The sequence below is a fragment of the Manacus vitellinus genome, unplaced genomic scaffold, assembly GCF_001715985.3.
Source record: "Manacus vitellinus isolate BGI_N305 unplaced genomic scaffold, ASM171598v3 scaffold_27_pilon, whole genome shotgun sequence".
NCBI classification, from domain to species: Eukaryota; Metazoa; Chordata; class Aves; order Passeriformes; family Pipridae; genus Manacus; species Manacus vitellinus.
In genome coordinates this window covers 9520474-9540463 of record NW_021940039.1, presented here as the reverse complement: position 1 = coordinate 9540463, position 19990 = coordinate 9520474, and the positions used below count along the sequence as shown (strand labels likewise).

Genomic DNA, 19990 nt, shown 5'->3' with positions numbered 1-19990 from the left:
AGGTCCCTTCCAATCCACACCTTTCTGTGATTCTCTGATTTTTGAGCCCAGAGCTCTACACCGGTGAAACCCTTTGGAAAACGTGCTGCAAATGTGACTTTAGCTGAGCTCTCATGCAAGCCTGGCTCTTCATCCCTGTGGTCTGGGCAGGGGCCAGTGCTGGAACCAGTACAGACGATAAACTTCGCTGGCAACGAGGAGCAATTATTTTTCCCTTTATCTTCCTGTGACTTACACTCTTGAACAGTAACAAGATTTAGTGCGAATGGTCTCGTTCTCTTGGTCACTCACACACGCTCTTCCTGGCAAGAGGGGAGTGTGTGTTGTGTGAGTCAGGCCCCTGGGACTGCCCCTTCTGCTGCTGCTTGGCTCTTGCCTATTTCCAGTGATGATTTTTTTTTTTTTTCCTTGCAAACAACGAGCGACTCGGGGTCCACTTGCATGTTAGTTAGTGAATGATGCATCCCTTCCTGTGAGAGCAGCTCTCCCAGCTTCCTGCTGCACTGCTAATGCTGCCTGGCACACGGCTGAATCACTGTGGAAGAGCCAGGGCTCCTCAGGGCAGCGTGCAAGATCTTCCTCAGCACAAGCACAGAGAGTGTTTTGGTCTCCAGTAATTTCATTTCCTTTGATTTCTCCCGTTCCAGCTGGGCCGATGCACAAACAGTGTGGTTAAGTATGAACTGATGCGCCCGTCTAACAAAGTCCAGCTTTTGGTGCTGTGTGAGGACCATAGAGGGAGGATGGTGAAACACCAGTGTTGCCCTGGCTGTGGATACTTTTGCACTGCAGTAAGTCCGTGCTCTCAATCTAGGGAAGGGGGTGCCTGTCGCAGTAGCCTGGAAGCTGAAGGTGGAGATGGTACCTAAAGGGCTTTGCTGACTCCCTGGCATCAGCTCCACCTCGTTCCACAGCACATCAGGAGGTGTTTGCAGTAGGAATGTGTGTGAGGGTAGCTGAAATCGTCGCCTTTATCGTCCCGGAGACCCCAAGGGGTGTCACAAAAAGGGTTTTCACATGGTGGAAGTCTTGCCTTAGGAGTTTCTTTGGTTGGTTTTTTCTGTTCTCTGTACAGATCAATCACACCAAAAAAATGTATTAGCTTGGTTTGGAAAAAAAATCTGTGAGCCCTCTGTGTCCTCCTCCCTGGTTTAGGTGGGAACCTGAGTGATGGCACTGGACCAAGGCAGTGTTTGAGATCTCAATTAGATTAGATTAGATATTAGGAAGATAGATTAAATATTAGGGAACAACCTTCCCTGTGAGGGTGGGGAGGCCCTGGCACAGGTTGCCCAGAGAAGCTGTGGCTGCCCCATCCCTGGAAGTGTCCAAGGCCAGGTTGGACAGGGCTTGGAGCAACCTGGGCTAGTGGAAGGTATCCCTGCCCGTGGCAGGGGGGTTGGAATGGGATGATTTTTAAGGTCCCTTCCAACCCAAACCAATCTGTGTTTCTGTGATCTCCTGCTGCTTCTTCCACCTCTGACACCGAGGCTTCTAATGGCCTTGGTCTGGTCCTTCAGTGGTCAGTGTCCTTGTTTCCCTGTTGGTAAAGCTGAAAAGCACCAATTGAGGCCTCACAGGGTGATGATGAGCCTTAATTGTCTGATGCTGGTGTTTTTCAGGATGACTCAAGGGAAGATGCTGCAGTAGTGTCAAGCATTATTGTAGCAAGTGGAGACATCCTGGGTTTTCCTGCTGAGTCAAAGATCATTGAAAAGATGAAATCCCTAAAACTCTTAAAGGCATTTTGCAAAGCTGAAATAGAGTTAATTAGGTTGCTTGGGAGGACTGTGAGTTCAGGAGAAGAGTGGGTTTAACTGGCCTTTCCTTGCACGCTTGTACATCTCTCAGTGCCTTGTCCTGGTCCCCAGAGGTGAACCTGGGAGTGTCTGTGCCATCCATCACTAACCCAGAGCCCAGCAGGGCTTCAGGTAGCACTGATACCTCAGGGCAGGGAATTCTGGGGTCCCTGCAGGTCAGTTGGAAGGACATTGTTGGAAAGGGAAAATAATTTGAAGAGAAGTTGCCCAGTTTGTTGCATGAGCAGTCAGTCACCTTATTGGGGTTAAACAGCAGATGGGGTTGGTCCAGGCAGAGAAGCTGCATAATTTAGGTTACACTGGGGTCAAGGACCGATTTAATGAGATTCCTGTAGATCCTTTTGTGTGCAGCTTTGTTGGGTGGTTTTAGTGCTGGCTCAGCACACAGGTCTGAAGTTTCCTTTTGCAGTTTTTGGGGGTGTCCTTACAGTGCACTGGCACTTCTAGAAACAGAAGCGACAACTTCAAGCGTTTGAGGAAAGAGCTGGAAATTGGGACTTCTCGGTTCTCTTTCCCGATTCCAAAACCTTGCTTTGCAGTCCCCAACCGAGTGAGTTTTTTCCCTCTTCACCTTGGTTTTGTTCTCTTCTCAAGAAGTGGCAGTGCTTGCTTACTGTACTGGACGTTTTCAGGGGCAGGAGTGGTGGTGAGTGGAGCATGTGGCAGGGCTGAGGGCCGCGCTGGGCGAGGTGTGAACCCCTTCTCTGTGGTTCTTGCAGGGCACTTTCATGGAGTGTCAGCCGGAGAGCAGCATCTCCCACCGCTTCCACAAGAGCTGTGCCTCCCAGGTCAACGACACGAGCTACTGCCCACACTGTGGGGAAGAGGCCTCCAAGGCCAAGGAGGTGACAATAGCAAAGGCTGACACGACCTCCACGGTGTCCCTGACCTACGAGCAGCAGAAACCGGCGGCTGTGGAGGGAAGGGCCGACACCACGACGGGGAGGTGAGCTGGGGCATCTCAAACCTCGGGCCAGACCAGGCTTTCCATTTGAGTTCTTGTGCTCCTCCTGATGAGCAGAGGGCTTCCTGGTCCTGCTCTCACAAAATGTTCTGGTTTAAAGGTAAACCAGCAGGGGAAACGAACTCAACTCAAAAGTCAGAATAACAATTTCATGAAATAATACAATAAGTACGATTATACAGACAAACAGTTGGTCTTAACCCACAAAACCCAAATGTATAACCCAGCACCCTGGGGCATGAACAGAGTGGTGTTTGTTGGGCCCCCTGAGTCCAAAGGGAAAGGAGAGGGGAAAACCTGTTGGTGAGAGTGCTGGTGCAGTCTGGTTGAAGAGTGGTGGTTGCAGTCCAGTCGAGAGTGGTGGTCTGCAGTTTGGTTGAGTGGTGATCTGCAGTCTTCCTCTGGATCCCACGGGTGGTTCCAAAAGTTCCAAGACTCCAAGATTATATATTCTCCAGTTCAGGCAGGAATGCTCAGTACTTCCCCCAGGGCAAAAAAGGCACAAAAGAGGGAGGTACCCTCCTATCTCGCAGGCCTCTTAACACCTGGTTTATAGCCTGAGGGGTCAGGGCTGCTCTGGGCAGAGGGTGCAAATAGTCTGTTGATACCAGTTTCTGGGCAATGGCATGGAAGGCTGTAGAATACACAGTTTTGGGTTACACCCATCCAGTGGTGAACTGGGCCCAGCTGTTCTAACTAGGACACAAGCCAAGCTCAGCTGCAGGGTCAGGGATAGGGTTTGGGTTAGGGATAGGGTTAGGGTCAGGGATAGGGTCAGGGATAGGGATAGGGTCAGGGTTAGGGATAGGGTCAGGGTTAGGGATAGGGTTTGGGTTAGGGTTAGGGATAGGGTTTGGGTTAGGGATAGGGTTTGGGTTAGGGATAGGGTTTGGGTTAGGGATAGGGTTAAGGATAGGGTCAGGATTAGGGATAGGGTCAGGGTTAGGGATAGGGTTTGGGTTAGAGTGTGTTTTGTGCCGCTCACTGTGTTGGAGAAGATCACACCAACCACATGATGAACTGGGGCAGAGGTACCAGAGATGGGGGTGTTCAGGATTTAAACTTTCCTTCCTCTTATGGGATAATTTCATTCTTAAGGAGTGAAATAGTAGTGGAACTAGTCGATGTTGCCAGGTGTGCTCAGTGACAGGGATTTTCCTGCAGCACCTGGCTGTAGCTCTGTAGCTCCTGACTCACACAAGTGTAAAGAGTGGGGGAAAACAAAGAGGAAAACACAAATCAAGCCAACCTTGTGTTGAACAGTGCTCTGACTTCCCATCTCATCTGGTCTTGTTCAGGTGGCTTTTTTGACTTGCCCCATGTTCCTGGTTTTCCTGTAGAACAGAGTCCATCAAAATGCAATCACTGGGCAGTGCAGTTCTTTTTTTGGGCGAGTTCTTACTGAAAAGGCTGTAAAATATATTGGTTTGTGTTTGGATTCCAGTTACACTTAGCTAAAGTGTAGTATTTAAAGTATTTAAAATGCATTTGCTTTCCTTCTTTGGCATGAGATCCACACTGTAGTGTATTTTTAATGGTTGTGCTTTGGCTGTCTCTCATTTTACCTCTCCAGTGGCACTGGGACACGGTTGTCAGAGGAAGACAAGCCAGAAAGTTCAGCTGCTGAGGGGTTTGACATGGCTGGGTCTTCAGTTTTTGCTAAGCCTACTACTAGCCTGACCCAGGGACCAGTTAAAGAAACTCTGGAAAGTGCCCTGATTGCCCTGGACTCTGAAAAGTAAGAAAAAACCCCACTGGGTCTCTCCAGTTCCCAAGAAAGTTGCTTAACTAGAGAAAATGGGATTTAGCTTCTCTGGACTTTGGTCCCACTCAGAGCTTCTTTTGTTCACTCATTTGTCACCCTCAACAGATTTGGGAGAACTGTTACAGCTCCAAAGGTCTTATTGATTTCTGTGGAGGATTTAGTTTTTCCCTGGCATCTGTAACTGCTGGAAGTTCCTGTTCACAGCAGTGAGACCCAGAATTTGTTGTTGAGTGGCACTGAGCAGATCTGGCCCTCACTGGAACAAGGCTGCTGGGGTCGGAGCTGGAAGTTTTGAGACCTCATTCTGGAGACTTGTTCTTCTGTTTGGCTGGTGCTCTGGAGCTGTATCATGGAATCACAGGCTGGTTTGGGTTGGAAGGACCATAAAGACCATCCAGTCCCACCTCCAGCCATGGCAGGGACACCTTCCACTAGCCCAGGTTGCTCCAAGCCCCATCTAACCTGGCCTTGGACACTTCCAGGGGTGGGGCAGCCACAGCTTCTCTGGGCAGCCTGTGCCAGGGCCTCACCACCCTCACAGGGAACAATTCCTTCCCAATATCCCATCTAACCCTGCCCTCTGGCACTGGGAAACCATTCTCTGTGTCCTGTCCCTCCATCCCTTGTCCCCAGTCCCTCTCCAGCTCTCCTGGAGCCTCTTTAGGCCCTGGAAGGGGCTCTCAGCTCTCCCTGGAGCCTTCTCCTCTCCAGGTGAACCCCCCCAGCTCTCCCAGCCTGGCTCCAGAGCAGAGGGGCTCCAGCCCTTGGAACATCTCCGTGGCCTCCTCTGGAGTTGCTCCAACAGTTCCATGTCCTCCTGATGTTGTTCCCCAGGGCTGGAACAGCTCTGCAGGGGGGTCTCACCTGAGGGGGCAGAGGGGCAGAATCCCCCCGTCCTGCTGCCCCCGCTGGGGGATCAGCCCAGGACACCGTAGGACAGACTTTGTCGTGCACATGGGGTGGCAGTGAGGGGTGACATGCCTGCTGTGCTCCTCACTGAGTGTTAACTCCTCCTCTTTTCCCCCCTCCCACAGACCCAAGAAGTTACGGTTCCACCCGAAGCAGTTGTACTTCTCTGCCAGGCAAGGGGAGCTGCAAAAGGTCCTGCTGATGTTGGGTAGGTGCCTCCTTCCCAGGGCCTGGCTGGCAGCACTCCCAGCTCCTGCCAGGCAGCTGCCAATGTCCAGTTCTCACCTCACCTTCCCCTCTGCCCCCTGGGAGTGGAGCTGGAGGAGAAATCCACTTCTGCAAGTGATGTGTCATTGGAAACGGCTTCATCTCTCTCTGTGCACTGTTCCCAACTTGGGTCTGTATTTGAGCACTGTTTTATCCACAGAAGCTGGTTGTGCCCCCAGAGTCACCTACATGTGATTTTTCCAGTCCATCACAACTTCTCCTCTCCATGCAATGGGATATTAGATGGATATTTGCATCCAGTGGAGAGGAAAAAAGAGGGTAGTCAGCTTAAGCTGTGACCCACCAGCAGGAGAGCAAAAAAGAAGAACCTGCAGTACATGGGGTTGTTTTGGGGGTTCATAGTTGTCTGTCACCAGATGACTTTGAGCTGCTAACTTTGTTTTTACCGACAAATATCCCTGAGGAGTCTCCCCCTTTGAAGGACACAATGTTTCCTCAGGATCATTTCCTTTCCACTCCCTTACTTTGCTGTACATTTTTGGACACTTCCTGTTCTTGTCATTTATCAGTTTCTTCTTTTCCTTTTTTTTTTTTTTGTCTAACAAGTGTTTGCTCCATTGTTCCTTTCTTCAATAGGACAAAAATGTTATTCATTGATATTTAACTATGGCCTCATCATATGCAGCATGTTATCATGCCCAGACATCTTTGTCTGCCTGTCAGCATCATCTCTCAGTCTTTGCACAGCTGTGAGGATCTCTGGCCAGATCCCAAGCTTGTGTTAGTTGGAGAAGTTCCATCCATGTTGTAGCCCTGTGTTTGCAGGGATGCAACAACAATCACTAATATTAATTGCAGTTAATAGCGGTGAGGCAAAAAGTCCAGGTAACACCAACTCTTTCTTTACAACTTCTGTTGTTTTCTTTCCTTTTTATCCCTGATTAGTGTTGGTTTTGAGATGAATTGAGAGTCTGAGGGACATGGCCTCTGTAGGTATCGTAATGCCTTAAAGTTCTCGAGTTCCAGGGTGTTTCTGAAGCTCTTGGTATGAGGGTTCACAGAGTCACAGAATGTGCTGAGTTGGAAGGGACCCACAAGGATCACTGAGTCCAACTCCTGGCCCTGCACAGGCCCATCCCCAAGAGTCACCCCCTGTGCCCCAGAGTGTTGTCCAAATGCTTCTTGAGCTCTGGCAGCCTTGGGGCTGTGCCCACTGCCCTGGGGAGCCTGGTCTGTGCCCAACCCCGCTCTGGGGGAAGAACCTTTTCCTGAGATCCAACTTGAGCCTGCCCTGGCACAGCTCCAGCCATTCCCTGGGTGCTGTCCCTACTCCCCCAGAGCAGAGCTCAGTCCCTGCCCCTCCTCTTCCTCTCACAAGGTTGTTGCACGTCAAATGTCCCTGGGACTGCCCTGAGAGCTTCCTGATTTAAATGTGCAGTGAGATGTGAGGAGGGCTGAGGATGGGCTGGGAACCTAGCCTTTAAAAGCCTTTTTAGCTGAGATGTGATTCTCCTGTTACACTTTAATCTCTGAATTGTGGTTGAAAATGTCTCTGCTGTGTTTTTCAGTGGATGGAATTGACCCTAATTTTAAAATGGAGCATCAGAGTAAGAGAACCCCTCTCCATGCTGCTGCTGAGTCTGGCCATGTGGACATCTGCCATATGCTGATTCAGGTCTGTCTCCACTTACATTCTTCTCTACAAACAATTTGCTGTGGTTTTTGGTCTCCTGCCCCACGTGGCTGGAACACACTTGGACTGAAACATCCCTCCTGTAAAAAACCTCCTCAGTCCCAGGGTTTGCTGAGGTGGAGGTGTGGAGGTCACCACTGGAGCTGCTCTTCCAGGCTGTTCTCCAGGCAAGGAGCATTGAAGCTTTGGTGCAGGGCACTGGGAAGCAGGTGGGAATCTGTGCCTGGGCACAGCCAGAGCAGTGCACTGCCAGATGTGCCAGTTCAGCCTGCCTGCACTGCCAGATGTGCCAGCCCAGCCTGGCTGCTGTCAGACTGCAGGAGATCTCCAGGCTGCTGCCAGGTTGCTCTTTGTGGTGAGGGCAGTGAGGCTCTGGAGCCTGGAAGCAAATAGATCCTTCTCTTCCCTTCCATCAAAACTTGAGTAACTCCAGCAGGATTTTCCTCCACAGTATAAATATCCCACGAGTGGAAAGGAGAGAAGGAAAGATGGAAGTTTGGTTTATGGGCTGAGATTTGGACTCTAATTAAGGGAAGATGGTCAAAGCCATAGGGGTGCTGTTGTTGAACCTGCTCCAAAATGATGTAAAGAAGAAAAAGAAGGATTCAAAAAGTTATAGCATTTCTTTTTTGTGCTGGCATAAATGGTCTGGAGTGACTGGAAGTATGTTTTGTTTATCCTGTGGGATTGGGAAACCTTAACAATCTTTGGAAATGGGCTGCTGGGATGGTGCATTTCAGCACCTGGAGTCAGAGCTCTTGAGTTCTCTTTGAAGGCAGCTGTGGGCCTGCCTGGCTGCTCTCACTCACTGAAAGTACTGCACAGGAAGACAACAGAATGAGTAAAAGGAGCAAAATTTGTGAGATATTAGAAACAGTTTAATTATCAGTAGGGTTGGGTTCTTTCCAGAGGGCTTCATCTTCTTGTCTCTTCCCTGCAGCAGTGCAGGATTTGGCTGGGAATGGCCCCAGCTCATTAAACTTGAAATGCCTCTTCTCTGCTCTGGTTTGAATGGCTGTAGCTGTGTAAGAGGAGGCAAAACAAAGGAATTCAGTGGGAGGCACCTGGAAGCAACGGGGCCAGCTCCTTGTGCCAGGTGAAGCTGAGTCAGGGTGTTGCTGCTGTGAACAGGTCTGAGGTTCACACACACAGACACACACACAGACACACACACAGACACACACACACAGACACACACATGTGCATGGCCTGCCAAGAGCTAGGAGTGTGTGAGATCCTTTGGCTTTAAGTATTTGGTGGTTCCTGAGCTCAGCCCAAGAGTTAAAGCAGGCAAGATACAGGACACAGTGTTTTGGGAAAGAGTGAGGTTTTGGTTGGAGGCACCCCATGTTGAGCTGAACATATGCTCAGAGACTTCTGTGGAAATGGTACTGTTGCCTTCTACAGGAAGAGTTATCCAATCACCAGGATATTTTTTACAGCTCCTGCTTCTGTTGCAATCAGCAAGTTGTTCCTTACTGCTTGTGACATTGGGAAGAGCAGGTTGTTTCACTCTAAGTGATGCACCAGGGAAAACAAAGCTGCTGGGAAAAGGAGGAAGCTGATTTTTCCAAATTGTGCACAAGCAATATCTAGAGAGTAGGAGTACAAAATCCATTAATACAGGAGTTATTTAATACCAGCTGTTGGTTTCCTTACATCTCCTGTGGCTGTGGAAAGCAGGAGAGAGGGCAGGCAGTGTGTGCTGCTCTCCAAAGCACGTGTAGTTGCACTGCCTTCTTTCCTGCTTTTGTTGCTTCTTTTTTTTTTTTAATTTTTTTTTCCCATGCTTAATATGGCTAAATTTCAGGAACAATCTTGCTGCTGAATCTCTACTCCCACATCCTTCCTCTTCTAACCAGCAATGACTCTAATTATCCTTTGCCTTGGCCTCCCAACAGGCTGGTGCCAACATAGACACCTGCTCCGAGGACCAGAGGACCCCTCTGATGGAAGCAGCAGAAAACAACCACCTGGAAACTGTGAAATATCTGATCAAGGCTGGAGCACTAGTGGATCCTAAGGTAGTTTATTCCTTACCTTTTTCTCCCGAAGAACCCTCTGTCCAACACGTCCTTCTGGGTAGGTTTGGAGTTTTGGGTGGAGGTGCACAGGCCACAGGGGAATGGGCTGGTTTGTCTTGGGGCAAGGGCTGGGGGTGTCACACTCTAATTTTACTGCTGCAGAGTCCTGGCCATGAGCTGGCTGGGGCAAGTGCTGCCACTTGCTCTGTTGGTTTGTGGCACCAAATGTCAGGGGTATTTGATTTCATATGAGGCCACTAAATCTTAGTGTCACAAATCCATTGCAGTGAATTTGGAGTTTGATTTCAGAGTTTCCTTCTCTATAGAGTCTAACAATGAGGATTTGGGGGTGATATTTTAAAGGGGGCTGGTAATTAGGTGCTTGCCAAGCCAGCAAAAAAGACAGAGGAAGCTTTCCTTTCCAAAGGACTGATGTGTGGTTTCTTGCAGTCACGCTGCTGTGGCAAAATTGAACCCCATCTTCAAACTCTACCCTTTAATTTAAACCAATACAATAAAATGCAGCTGTCTGTTTGCCTTTAGCATGCTCTGGTTGCTTTGCAGTCTTGGAAAATATACGGATTTTTTTTTTTTAGTCCCATAAATCAGAATCTCTTTGGAGCACGGGAACCTTCCCCGTGTGAACTTCTTGGCACGACCTGGTTTTGTGAAGGACCTGGCAGGATTGCACAAGGCATCAAGTGCTGCCCACCCCAAATGGATCCTTGAGAGCCTGGTCCTGAGCTGGGAAAGGGAAAAGGGCAGGACAGGCACGTGTGGGTTTATGCTGGCCACTGTCCCAAGTGTCTCAGAGCAGTCCCAGCATCTCTCACCTGATTTACTCCTGTGGAAAAGAGGGGAGTTTGGGATTCGAAAGGTAGAGGGGAGGAAAAGAATCCTGAGCTTGCAGAAGCAAATTAGAAGCCTGAGATCACGTCTGAAGTCTAGACTAGTTTATTATGTTAATTAGTTTCTTGCACCAAATTACTCATCTGTTTGAGAGCAGCAACATTGCAGTTTGGAGTCAGCTCCAGCCATTTCCATGAGAAATCCGGGCTCTTTCCTGATGTTTGCAGAGCCCACCCAGCCCTGGCACTGCAGTGGAGGGGGTGCTGAGGGCAGGGCAGGGCTGGGTGGGGGCTTCTCAGCCCCCAGAGTGATCCAGTTAAATGTTGATCCAGTAAACAGGATGTAAAAGCCCCACTCAAAACCTGAAGAAACTGTTAAAATCTGCCTGCTCTCCACGGGGCTGAGGAGCTGCACTTGGCTCTTGCCAATCCAAGAGAAAGCTGTGGCATTATTATACAGGCACTTCTGGGGATGTAGAAGCTCCTTCTGCATCCCAAGAAGCCCACATGGTGCAATCCCTGACCTGAGATGTCCCACCCTGCACCACAGAGTCCACTCAGCTCCTTCCCAAAACTCTCACCTCCAGTGTTGCTTCCAGGCAGTAAACTAGAAGGAGTCATTTGGTTTTCAGTCGTTCATTTCCTCCTCCTTATTTCCTGCTCTCTGGGCCTTGTTATGTGCTAAGCTCTTGGGACATAAAGGCCTGATAAAAATCAGGCTCCAAGCAGTGAGATCTTTGGTGTGAGTGTGGGAGCATCTCTGTCATGACTCACAGCCTGTCCATCTCCGCCAGACCCTGCATTCCCAGCTCCCAAAGGCATTTTTCCTTTCAACTTTCAGGGTTGTTTTTTGTCTCCTGTCTGGGCAGATGGCTCTGGGCACTTGGTCTCTCCAGAGCCTCCCAGCCCTGTGCAGGACACCCCTGTGCCCTGCTGCCAGGTGCTGGGGTAAGGCCTTGGGCTGATAAAACACAGCAATAAGTGGAGCATTTCCAGTTGAGACAAGGCTACTTTTCTGATGTAAAGTGCAAAAAATTGTAAGGGATCTCTGCCTCTCTTTGACTCTCCAGCACGTGGAAAGGAGTGGGAAAGGGTCTGTCAGGGAAGGGGAGCATCACTGCCAGGGTTTGGGGCTGGTACCTTCCCTAGGCTTTGCAAAAGCATCTCTTTGCACTCTCAGCCTCTTCCTCTGCACCTCTGAGGTTTGTGTGAAGCTCCTGAGCTCTGCTGAGTGCTGTCTCTGGCTCCTGCTCTCTTCCCTCCTGGCAGTGGCCTGGGGGCTTTTGGAGTCCTCTGTTCCATCTGTGAAGTTCTCCCAGTTTTCCTGAGCATCACTGGTGTCATGCAGAGCTGGAAAAAGCTGTGAAGGGATGTCCCTGAGTGTTTGTTCTGTGGTTGTGTGTCCAGGATGCAGAGGGCTCCACGTGTCTGCACTTGGCAGCCAAGAAGGGGCACTACGACGTCGTTCAGTACCTGCTCTCCAACGGGAAGATGGATGTCAACTGCCAGGTGAGGCCTTGCTGGGGGGCAGGAACTGCTTTTCCCAGGCCAGGGACTCAGCTCAGCACTGTGCTGTCTGGGCAATGGTCACCCAAGTGATGGGGGACACCTCAAAATCATTATAGGGTGACAATTCCGTGGGCCTCTTCCCCTCCACTGACCTCATGGAAACTTTACTTCCAACTGCTTTGGTTTGCAGTTTCTCTTGACCCTGAATTTGCTGTGGAGCCTGTTGCTCAAGGGTGTCACTGTGCTTTTCCTAGTGGAGGGGAGGTGGTGGGATCATGGACATGCTGTGGGATGGGTCAGGGCTGGCACTTGCCATCATGGAGTTTATGCATTTCCATGGGGTCAGGCAGTGCTGCACTGGGGTTCCCCATTCTGGGGGAAAGGCAGGTCCCTCAGGCTTCTCAGGGAGCTTTTATAAGACCATTGACACGAGCTGGGTGTTTGTTGTACCTTTTGGACAGTCAGCTTTGTGTGAAGCTGCTGAGCTCTGCTCAGTGCTGGCTCTGGCTCCTGCTCTCTCCCCTCCTGGCAGAGGGCTGGGGGCTTTTGGACTCCTCTGCTCTGTGTTTGAACTTCCCTGCTGGTCCTGAGCAGCACTGCTGTCATGCAGAGCTGGAAAAAGCTGGGAAGGGATGTCCCTGAGTGCTTGTTCTGTGGTTGTGAACCACCTGGAGATCCACTGCCAGCAAGCTGAGCTGGAACAAACTCCACTGGCTGAGCTGTGTTGGTTCCACTCACGGGAGGGACCCTGAGGGACCTGCAGCAGTGTGGACAAAAGGAGTGTGATGAGACAGGGAAGGGGTCTGTGGCTCCTTGGGAAGGCAGCAGGAGCCTGTGGTGCCTGTTGTGTGCCTCACCCTGTCCTCCCTCCCCAGGATGATGGAGGCTGGACACCCATGATCTGGGCCACGGAGTACAAGCACATCGAGCTGGTGAAGCTGCTGCTGGCGAAGGGCTCGGACATCAACATCCGTGACAACGTAAGGGTCTGCTGGAACCTGCTCCAGAAATCACCCACAAGCTCTGTTCACACACCAAACACACCTGAGGGGGCAGATCCTCGGTGCAGGGAGGTGCAGTGGTGCCCTGACACAGGCAGTGAGAGAACAGTGTCTGGGGGGAGAATTTCCTACCATATTCTGGGAAGAAGTCTGCAAGCTGGCAAGATGTCCTTTAGCTCCAGCTCTTCTGTCACAGCCTGTGAGGATGCTGTGTGGAACTCTCAGGCTGTAGTCAGCTCTGAGCCTTGCTGCTTCTCACCCACCTGGGTCCACCTTGGCTGCTGCACCAAGGCAGATTCCCTGGAGTCCAGACGTGCCAGCTCCACGTTGGTCACAGGCCAGTGAGCACTGGGCATGGTTTAGGGGCACCCTGTGTGTTTTTGAGGGGCATAAGCTCACACTTGTGTTTTCTGGGTGGACTGGGCAGACACTCTGCCAGCAAATATCACCAGCCTGGCTTTTCCAAGGCATCACAGGCACGAAGGCACTGATGTGGACAGAGCATGTGTCAGTGTTCTGGTGTGCTGGAACATTGCAGAGCATGTGCAGTGTTCTCAGTGTGCTGGAGCTGGCTCTTGGCCTGCTCTTCACCTCCATAAATCCTGCTCCAGTGGGGTGTACTCAGTGCTTGAGTGCCTGGGAGCTCCTGGGCCCAGTGTGAGGCTGTGCCAGCTGGTTTCCCAGGGATTTCCAAGTAAATAGAGAAGATACAAAGGAGATACTGTCTCCCTTCTCCCCAGGTTTCCTCAGGAGACTCATTGTATCAGCACAGCTCCTGTCTTTTTTTTTCTTAATACTCTGGGTTGTTTTTTTTTCAGTCTCTAAGGGTATTGAAACCCCAGAGGTGCCTTCAAGGCACACTTGGGTGTGAACTGGGGTGTGAGGAGCTGCTCCAGGCTCTGGCCTGTAGATGAGAGGTAGTTTGATTAAGGCAGGGTAACTGGCCTCCCTGCTTTCTGCACAGAGCTGTTCCAGTGAAGTGCCTGCCCTGCCATCAGCTCATGCTCTAACATGTCTCCTGGCACTGTATTTCCTTGTCCACTGCTCCCAGGGCTTTTTTAATCCAAGGGGTGTGAGTAGATAAGTTTGTATTTCTCTCCCTAAATGCCTCATTTTGTGTCTTGGGTGCTGGCAGGGGAAGCTGTTGGCACGTTTGTCTCAGGGGGCTCAGAAAGGCTCCAGCTGTTCCTGAGGAGTTGCTGTCCCAGTCTGAAGGGCTCAGTTTCCTTGGTAGCTTTAATGTCATGTCTTGCCCCATCCCTGGAAGTGTTCAAGGCCAGGTTGGATGGGGCTTTGAGCAACCTGGGCTAGGGGAAGGTGTCCCTGTCCGTGGCAGGGAGGTGGAATTAGGTGACCTTTGAGGTCCCTTCCAACCCAGACCGTTCTGTGTTTCTATGATTCTAAGATTTTAATCCCAGCCAGTCACCAAGCCCCTCACAGCCACTCATTCACTCCCCCACCAGCAGGACTGGGGAGAGAATTGGAAGGGGAAAAGGTAGAAAACTCATGAGTTGAGATAAAGACAGTTTAATAGGGAAAGGGAAGAGCAAAACCCCCCCCACACACAAGCAAAGCAAAACAGGGAATTCATTCCCTGTTTCCCATGGACAGTAGGTAGGTGTTCATCCATCTCCACAAGAGCAGGGCCCTGTCATGTGTAAAGGTGACTGTGAGAAGATAAACCATCACTCAAAATGTCCCACTTCCTTCTTCTTCCCTCATTTTATACACTGAGCAGGATGGCATGTGGTCTGGAATGTCCCTTTGGTCACTTTGGGTCACCTGTCCTGGCTGTGTCTCCTCCCAGCCTCCCCCAGACCCCCCGGCCCCCTCCCCAGCTTGGCCATACCAGGGGCAGAACAGGCTCTGTGCAGGTGCTGCTCAGCAAGGACAAAACTATCACCACATCATCACCCCTGTGCTCAGCACAGAGCCCAAACACAGCCCCATTCCAGCCACTGGGAAGAAAATTAACCCTACCCCAGCCAAAACCAGCACACTGAGAGAGTTCCCAGGCAGGTCCACATCCAATCCTGTTCCTAAAAGCAGAAGGCAAGGCGAGAGGAGGCTTTTTGGGCTGTTGCATCACTGCTGACTCTGAGCAAAACTGACTCATTTGATCTGTCACAGGAGCCTTTTGCTACCAGCTCCAAGATCACACATTCATGAGGAAAATCAAATCAACCCAGTCAACAAGTTATTTGAAAGAAAATAAAGCTCTTAGCAGCTGTTTGTATCACATATCCATCCTGTCCCTGCAGTTGGTGTCTCCTGATGGACAGTCAGTAAGGAGCAATGTCACTTCTGCTGGAAAGCATCATTCTCTGGGAGAAATGCTTTTGACTGGGATGATGCTGCTGTTAGGCAGGGGCAGAGCAGTGAGTCCAGAGGTCTGTAACCTGTCTGAGCAGCAGCCTGTGGGTGCAACCCACAGGATGAATTTTTTTCTGTAGTTTGGTATGTGATGTGATCAGGGTTTTTTTTCTAGATGGTACCATAACGGGAGGCAGGAGCCGTGTAGAAAACGCTCTCCCCACTCCCTTGTACAGCCAATACCTCCCCATTTAAGGCAAGATCTTAAGTAAAGTGGTAATGACTAAAACATATGCTTTGTTTTTGCTCTAAAAAGAAAAAAAAAAACGGAGAAAAGTGAGGGGATCATTACTATGATTGCACTGTTGTAATCGATGTCTTTAGAGCTTGTCATGGGGATGGGATCGACGTGTGCTGCAAATTGCACTGTAACAGAAAACAGAGTATCATTGCTTAAAATATCTCCCTCCCAAAGATGAGTGTTCAGCTATTTCTAGTGCTGCTAGTGAGAGATGAGTACATACAGTATTTAAGAGATGCCTGGAGTCAGATTGATTGCTTTCCCTGTGGCTTGTGCTTCTCTTTCCAGCACCTTCACATACCCTGCGTGCTCTTTTTCTCTTTAATTTTGTAGCCCTGGGAGACACGCTGGCTTTCCTGTCTGTCTGGGCTGGGGAAGCTCAGCTTCCAGCCTTTTCTAGCATGTTTGTTCGTGTCTGGCACCTCTCATGGATTGATCCAGATTGGTTTGTGGCTCAGAGACAGACGAGTTGCCTGTGCGTGTGAGGAAGGTGACGGATCGCTGCGTGTGCAGCCTCCCCGTCCTCGGTGTGTGGAGGCAGATGGAGTGAGAACTCCCTCCTTGGCTACATGGAGGTTTCCCTGTCCACCCTGGCATTCCCAGCCAGGAGGAGCAGTGTGGGGATGGAGGCTGCAAGCCCATGTTGAAGGCTGCAGGTGTAGAGCTAAGGAAGGTGACGTCCCAAAGCCATGGGGTTCTAAAACACTAAACAGCCTCTGCTCTGTGCTCTTTCCCCTCCAGGAGGAAAACATTTGTTTGCACTGGGCTGCTTTTTCTGGCTGTGTGGACATAGCAGAGATCCTGCTGGCAGCTAAGTGTGACCTACACGCCGTGAACATCCACGGGGACTCGCCCCTGCACATCGCAGCCCGAGAGAACCGCTACGAGTGCGTGGTGTAAGTACAGCCCTCCCTGCCCCTGCCCGCTCCTGCCTGCTCCTGCCTGCCTGGGGGCCTTCTGGCCAGCTCAGGAGAGCCTCTGAAGTGCCCTTGGCTTTTAAGCACAGACCAGGATTGGGATGGGTGGCTTGTTTCTCCCCTGCTCCCAGGGGAGATGGGTCCAGGTACAGCGGCTGCCAGAGCTGGTTGGAAAACGTGGAGTGTTCCTGGAGTGTTGGGCAGAGGGGCTGTGCTCAGCATGGGCTTCCCAGCAGGAAGGTGTCAGACTTCCTTGATTAAAGCTTTTTTTTCCCCCACAACTAGCCTGGCATGATATGGTAACAGGGCTTTTCCTTTGCTTCATCCCTGCTCTGAATAAAGCCATCATGTGTACTCCCCAGAGGCTGGTGAGTATAAACAAGGGCCGAGTCCAACACCAGTTTCCTGTGGGACTCTTCCATTTCCAGCCTGCTCTTCCCACCCCATATCTTTCCCTGCCAGAGAGAGTTTCAAGCCTGGCTGAAGTTAGGCTGGTACCAGCAGGGTACCTGTCATGCCTGAAGCAGGGCGAGGTTGGCCCAGAGCTCTCATGAGTGCCCAGAGCTCCAGTCTGTGGCTTCTGCCAGCGCCTTCACGTAGAAGGATCCCCTGAACCATGCTTAATACAGAACACTCAGGTGATTATTCACTACTACAGACTCTTCCTTGTCCCCTAAGGGCTGGCTGGAGGATGTGATTCAGCTTGTTTTCCCCTTGCATGGTTTCCCTTGGGGAATCCTGATCCTTCCTTGCTGTTTTGCAGTCTCTTTCTCTCCCGTGGCTCGGATGTCACTTTAAAGAACAAGGAGGGTGAGACTCCGCTCCAGTGCTCCAGCCTTAACTCTCAGGTCTGGGTGGCCCTACAGATGAACAAGACTCTCAAAGAATCATCCACTGAGAAGCCTGCCCAGATAGAGAAGGTGGTGAGCAGGTGAGAATAGGGCTGGCTTTGATTTTGGGTCATGAAATTGAGCCCTTGCACGGGGACAGGCCGGGGCTCTGGTTTAAGAAAGGACTGCAAGTGCAGGATTAGCTTTTTGAACTGGTGTGAAGGTCAGTTTGAGCTCAGCAAGAACTAAGCACGTGCTGATTCAGACCATAGTTTGTAAATTCATCCTCTGAGTGGAAATTTTCACAAGCACAAAGAACAGTCTGTAAGGCTGTGGGAAAACATGAACCCCGTTCTGGTCTGGGTTGCTTTTAGGCTTGGAGTGCTCAGGGATCAAAATCAGTAATTCTGCCCCAGGATGGCATTTGCATGGCCCCTTGTTTGGGAGGGCTTTCCTTGGGTGACAGCTCTCTCTCCCCTGGCAGGGACATTGCCCGGGGTTACGAGCGCATCCCGATCCCCTGTGTCAATTCCGTGGACAGCGAGCCCTGTCCCAGCAACTACAAATACGTTTCCCAGAACTGTGTCACCTCCCCGATGGACATTGACAGGAACATCACTCATTTACAGGTGAGGGATTGTGTGTCCCCCTGCTCTGGTGTGTGCATTCAGAGGTACAGCTCCTCCGAGTGGGTTTGGAACTTAAAATGGGAGTGTCTAGTCCTGATACTGCCATCAAATTCCAGCTAAGCCTGTATTCCTCACCTCCAGCTCTTGATTTAGGAGATGGGATTCTGATTTTCTTCAGTTTGGAGGCTTAAGCCAAGCTCTGTGTTCAGCTGTGTGCTGTGGCACTGGCCATCTGCTGTTGGCTGATGTGGCTCCTGTTTATCCTTGTCCTCTGTTCTGAGTCTGGAGAGTCAGGGATTTGTTGGGAGAGTCCCTCATGCTGCCTGCCCACTGCCTGCAGCATCCAGGCCAAGGCCTTTGCTGTGACACTGAAGTCCTGAAAGGGCTGGGTGGTGGAAGCAGAGGTGGGATGAGGGTGATCCCTCTCTGGGCACAGCCCTGAGGTGGCTGAAGTGAACTTCCCAAGCCCAATCCCTGTTGTGCAGCAGCTGGTGGTGGGACTGTGCTGGCTTGGGGAGTGCTGGGGAAGCAGCCAGCTGGAGAGCCCGTGTGGGAAGCGGGAAGCAGCAGGGGAGGACTGAGACAGCATGTTGTGGTGCATCATCTCCCAGCTCTGGTCCCTCCTTGGAGCTCTCCTTGTCCTCAAGTGTGGAGAACAGCTCATAGGGCATGGAGGAGGGTTAGTGACAGGGGGACATCCTCTCCTGAGCCATGGAGCTGGCTCAGGATGATATCCTTCCCTGTACCCGGGGTCCTTTGGTGCTCACTGCTCACAGAATAAATAATGGAGTCAAAATGCCTCTGGATGATGAAGCTGCTTGTCTTTCTGGCTGAGGAGAAGGCCATGACTTGTGGTTTCCTCCCTGACCCAGTGACAGAAGCTGCTGTTTCAGCTGTGGGAGTGGTGTGGAGTTAACCCTTTGCTTCTCTTGCAGTATTGTGTCTGCATAGACGACTGCTCCTCCAGTAACTGCATGTGTGGCCAGCTCAGCATGCGCTGCTGGTATGACAAGGTGAGCACAGCCCCTCCTCCTGCCTCAAACTTGGGGCTGAGAGCTGAGCTTGGCCCAATTCTGGGTTTATAATGGTGCCTTTATAACACCTCCTTGCACAACTCAAGGCCAGGTTGGATGGGACTAGTGGCAGGTGTCCCTGCCCACGACCAGGGGTTGGAATGAGATGAGCTTTGAGGTCCTTTCCCAACCAAACCATTCTGGGATTCTATTTCTTCTTGACTTAAAATGCTTAAAGTGTAGCCTCAGCTCTGAGACCTATGTGATAACACAAAATGTGTGCTCAGGGCAGCTTTTGCTGTGTTATTTATTTGTGTTACTCTCATGCCAACTGAGCCATTAATTACACCCATGTGATGGGGAGCATTTAATAATCCAGGCGTGAAATCAGCTTCCATTTCAGAGCAACATGGGGAGTGCTGGAATATGTAAACAAGGGGAGGGGAGCAGAGAGAAATGCTTTTTTTTTTTGGCCTGCTTTTATTTCTTGTGATCCTTCTGGATAAAGGCAAAGTAAAGATGTTTTCACTGCCACATTGCCAGAAGCCAGGTTTGGTTTGGGTAAATGTGTTCAACCCTCCCGGGAGGTTTTGAGGTTCATATTTGGGCAGGTGCTGCTCAGATCAGAAGTTCTGTGAATCTCTGCAGGTTTCTCCCGGGGGGGGGAATGTTGGTTCTTTGCTTTGTAGCCATTTTATCTACATGTTAAGAGGTGATTACATCTTTCAAGGCTTAAAAGCCAAATTTGTTAAAAATGATAAATCGCATCTGTCGCTTCCTTAATCCTGTATGTTGGTAAAGAATTGAATTGTAACTTTTTTGGGGGGTGTTGTTTGGGAAGATAATGTGGTTCACAGAACTTGGGTGTACTGGCCTTGGACTCTGGAATTTTAGGCTTTATTCCAGAGACAGACTAAGCATCCACTTTTCCCCTCCAGCGCTGCAAAATGATAATAATGATGATGTGCACACCAGTTTTCTGCACAGCACTGTGAGATATTTTTTGGGTGGTGCACAGGGTGATACCAGGCAGAAAAAATCTAGATGGTCTCTTGCTGTGGGTGACAGGGAAGAGCAAAACCACTGCAGAAGCTCAGGTCTGGTGGTGGTTTTGGGGACGTGACCCTACCCGGGGGTTCTCTGGCCTGTTTTTATACTCAGGGTATTTCTGCTCTTGTTTTTCTGGTTTGGAGGGGTCCCAGGATTAACTAACCCAGTCTTGGCTG

At 50.6% G+C, this 19990-nt stretch overlaps 1 protein-coding gene across 10 annotated transcripts in view; it reads left to right on the top strand.

Moving 5' to 3' along the window:
- Positions 1-18888, top strand: part of LOC103759660 (histone-lysine N-methyltransferase EHMT1) — a 110627-nt gene extending 91739 nt beyond the window's left edge. For 8 of the 10 annotated variants that reach the window (XM_029960499.1, XM_029960498.1, XM_029960496.1 and 5 more), the window contains 12 exons: positions 648-791; positions 2540-2766; positions 4358-4522; positions 5584-5666; positions 7255-7361; positions 9281-9403; positions 11659-11760; positions 12636-12740; positions 16117-16271; positions 17056-17223; positions 17607-17751; positions 18687-18888. In XM_029960499.1, coding sequence (XP_029816359.1) covers positions 648-791; positions 2540-2766; positions 4358-4522; positions 5584-5666; positions 7255-7361; positions 9281-9403; positions 11659-11760; positions 12636-12740; positions 16117-16271; positions 17056-17223; positions 17607-17751; positions 18687-18836 — 1674 coding nt within the window. In that variant the 3' untranslated portion in view covers positions 18837-18888. The remainder of the gene's footprint in view (positions 1-647; positions 792-2539; positions 2767-4357; positions 4523-5583; positions 5667-7254; positions 7362-9280; positions 9404-11658; positions 11761-12635; positions 12741-16116; positions 16272-17055; positions 17224-17606; positions 17752-18686) is intronic. The other 2 variants (XM_029960502.1, XM_029960501.1) reach the window with 1 other exon arrangement.
- Positions 18889-19990: the final 1102 nt, after the last annotated feature.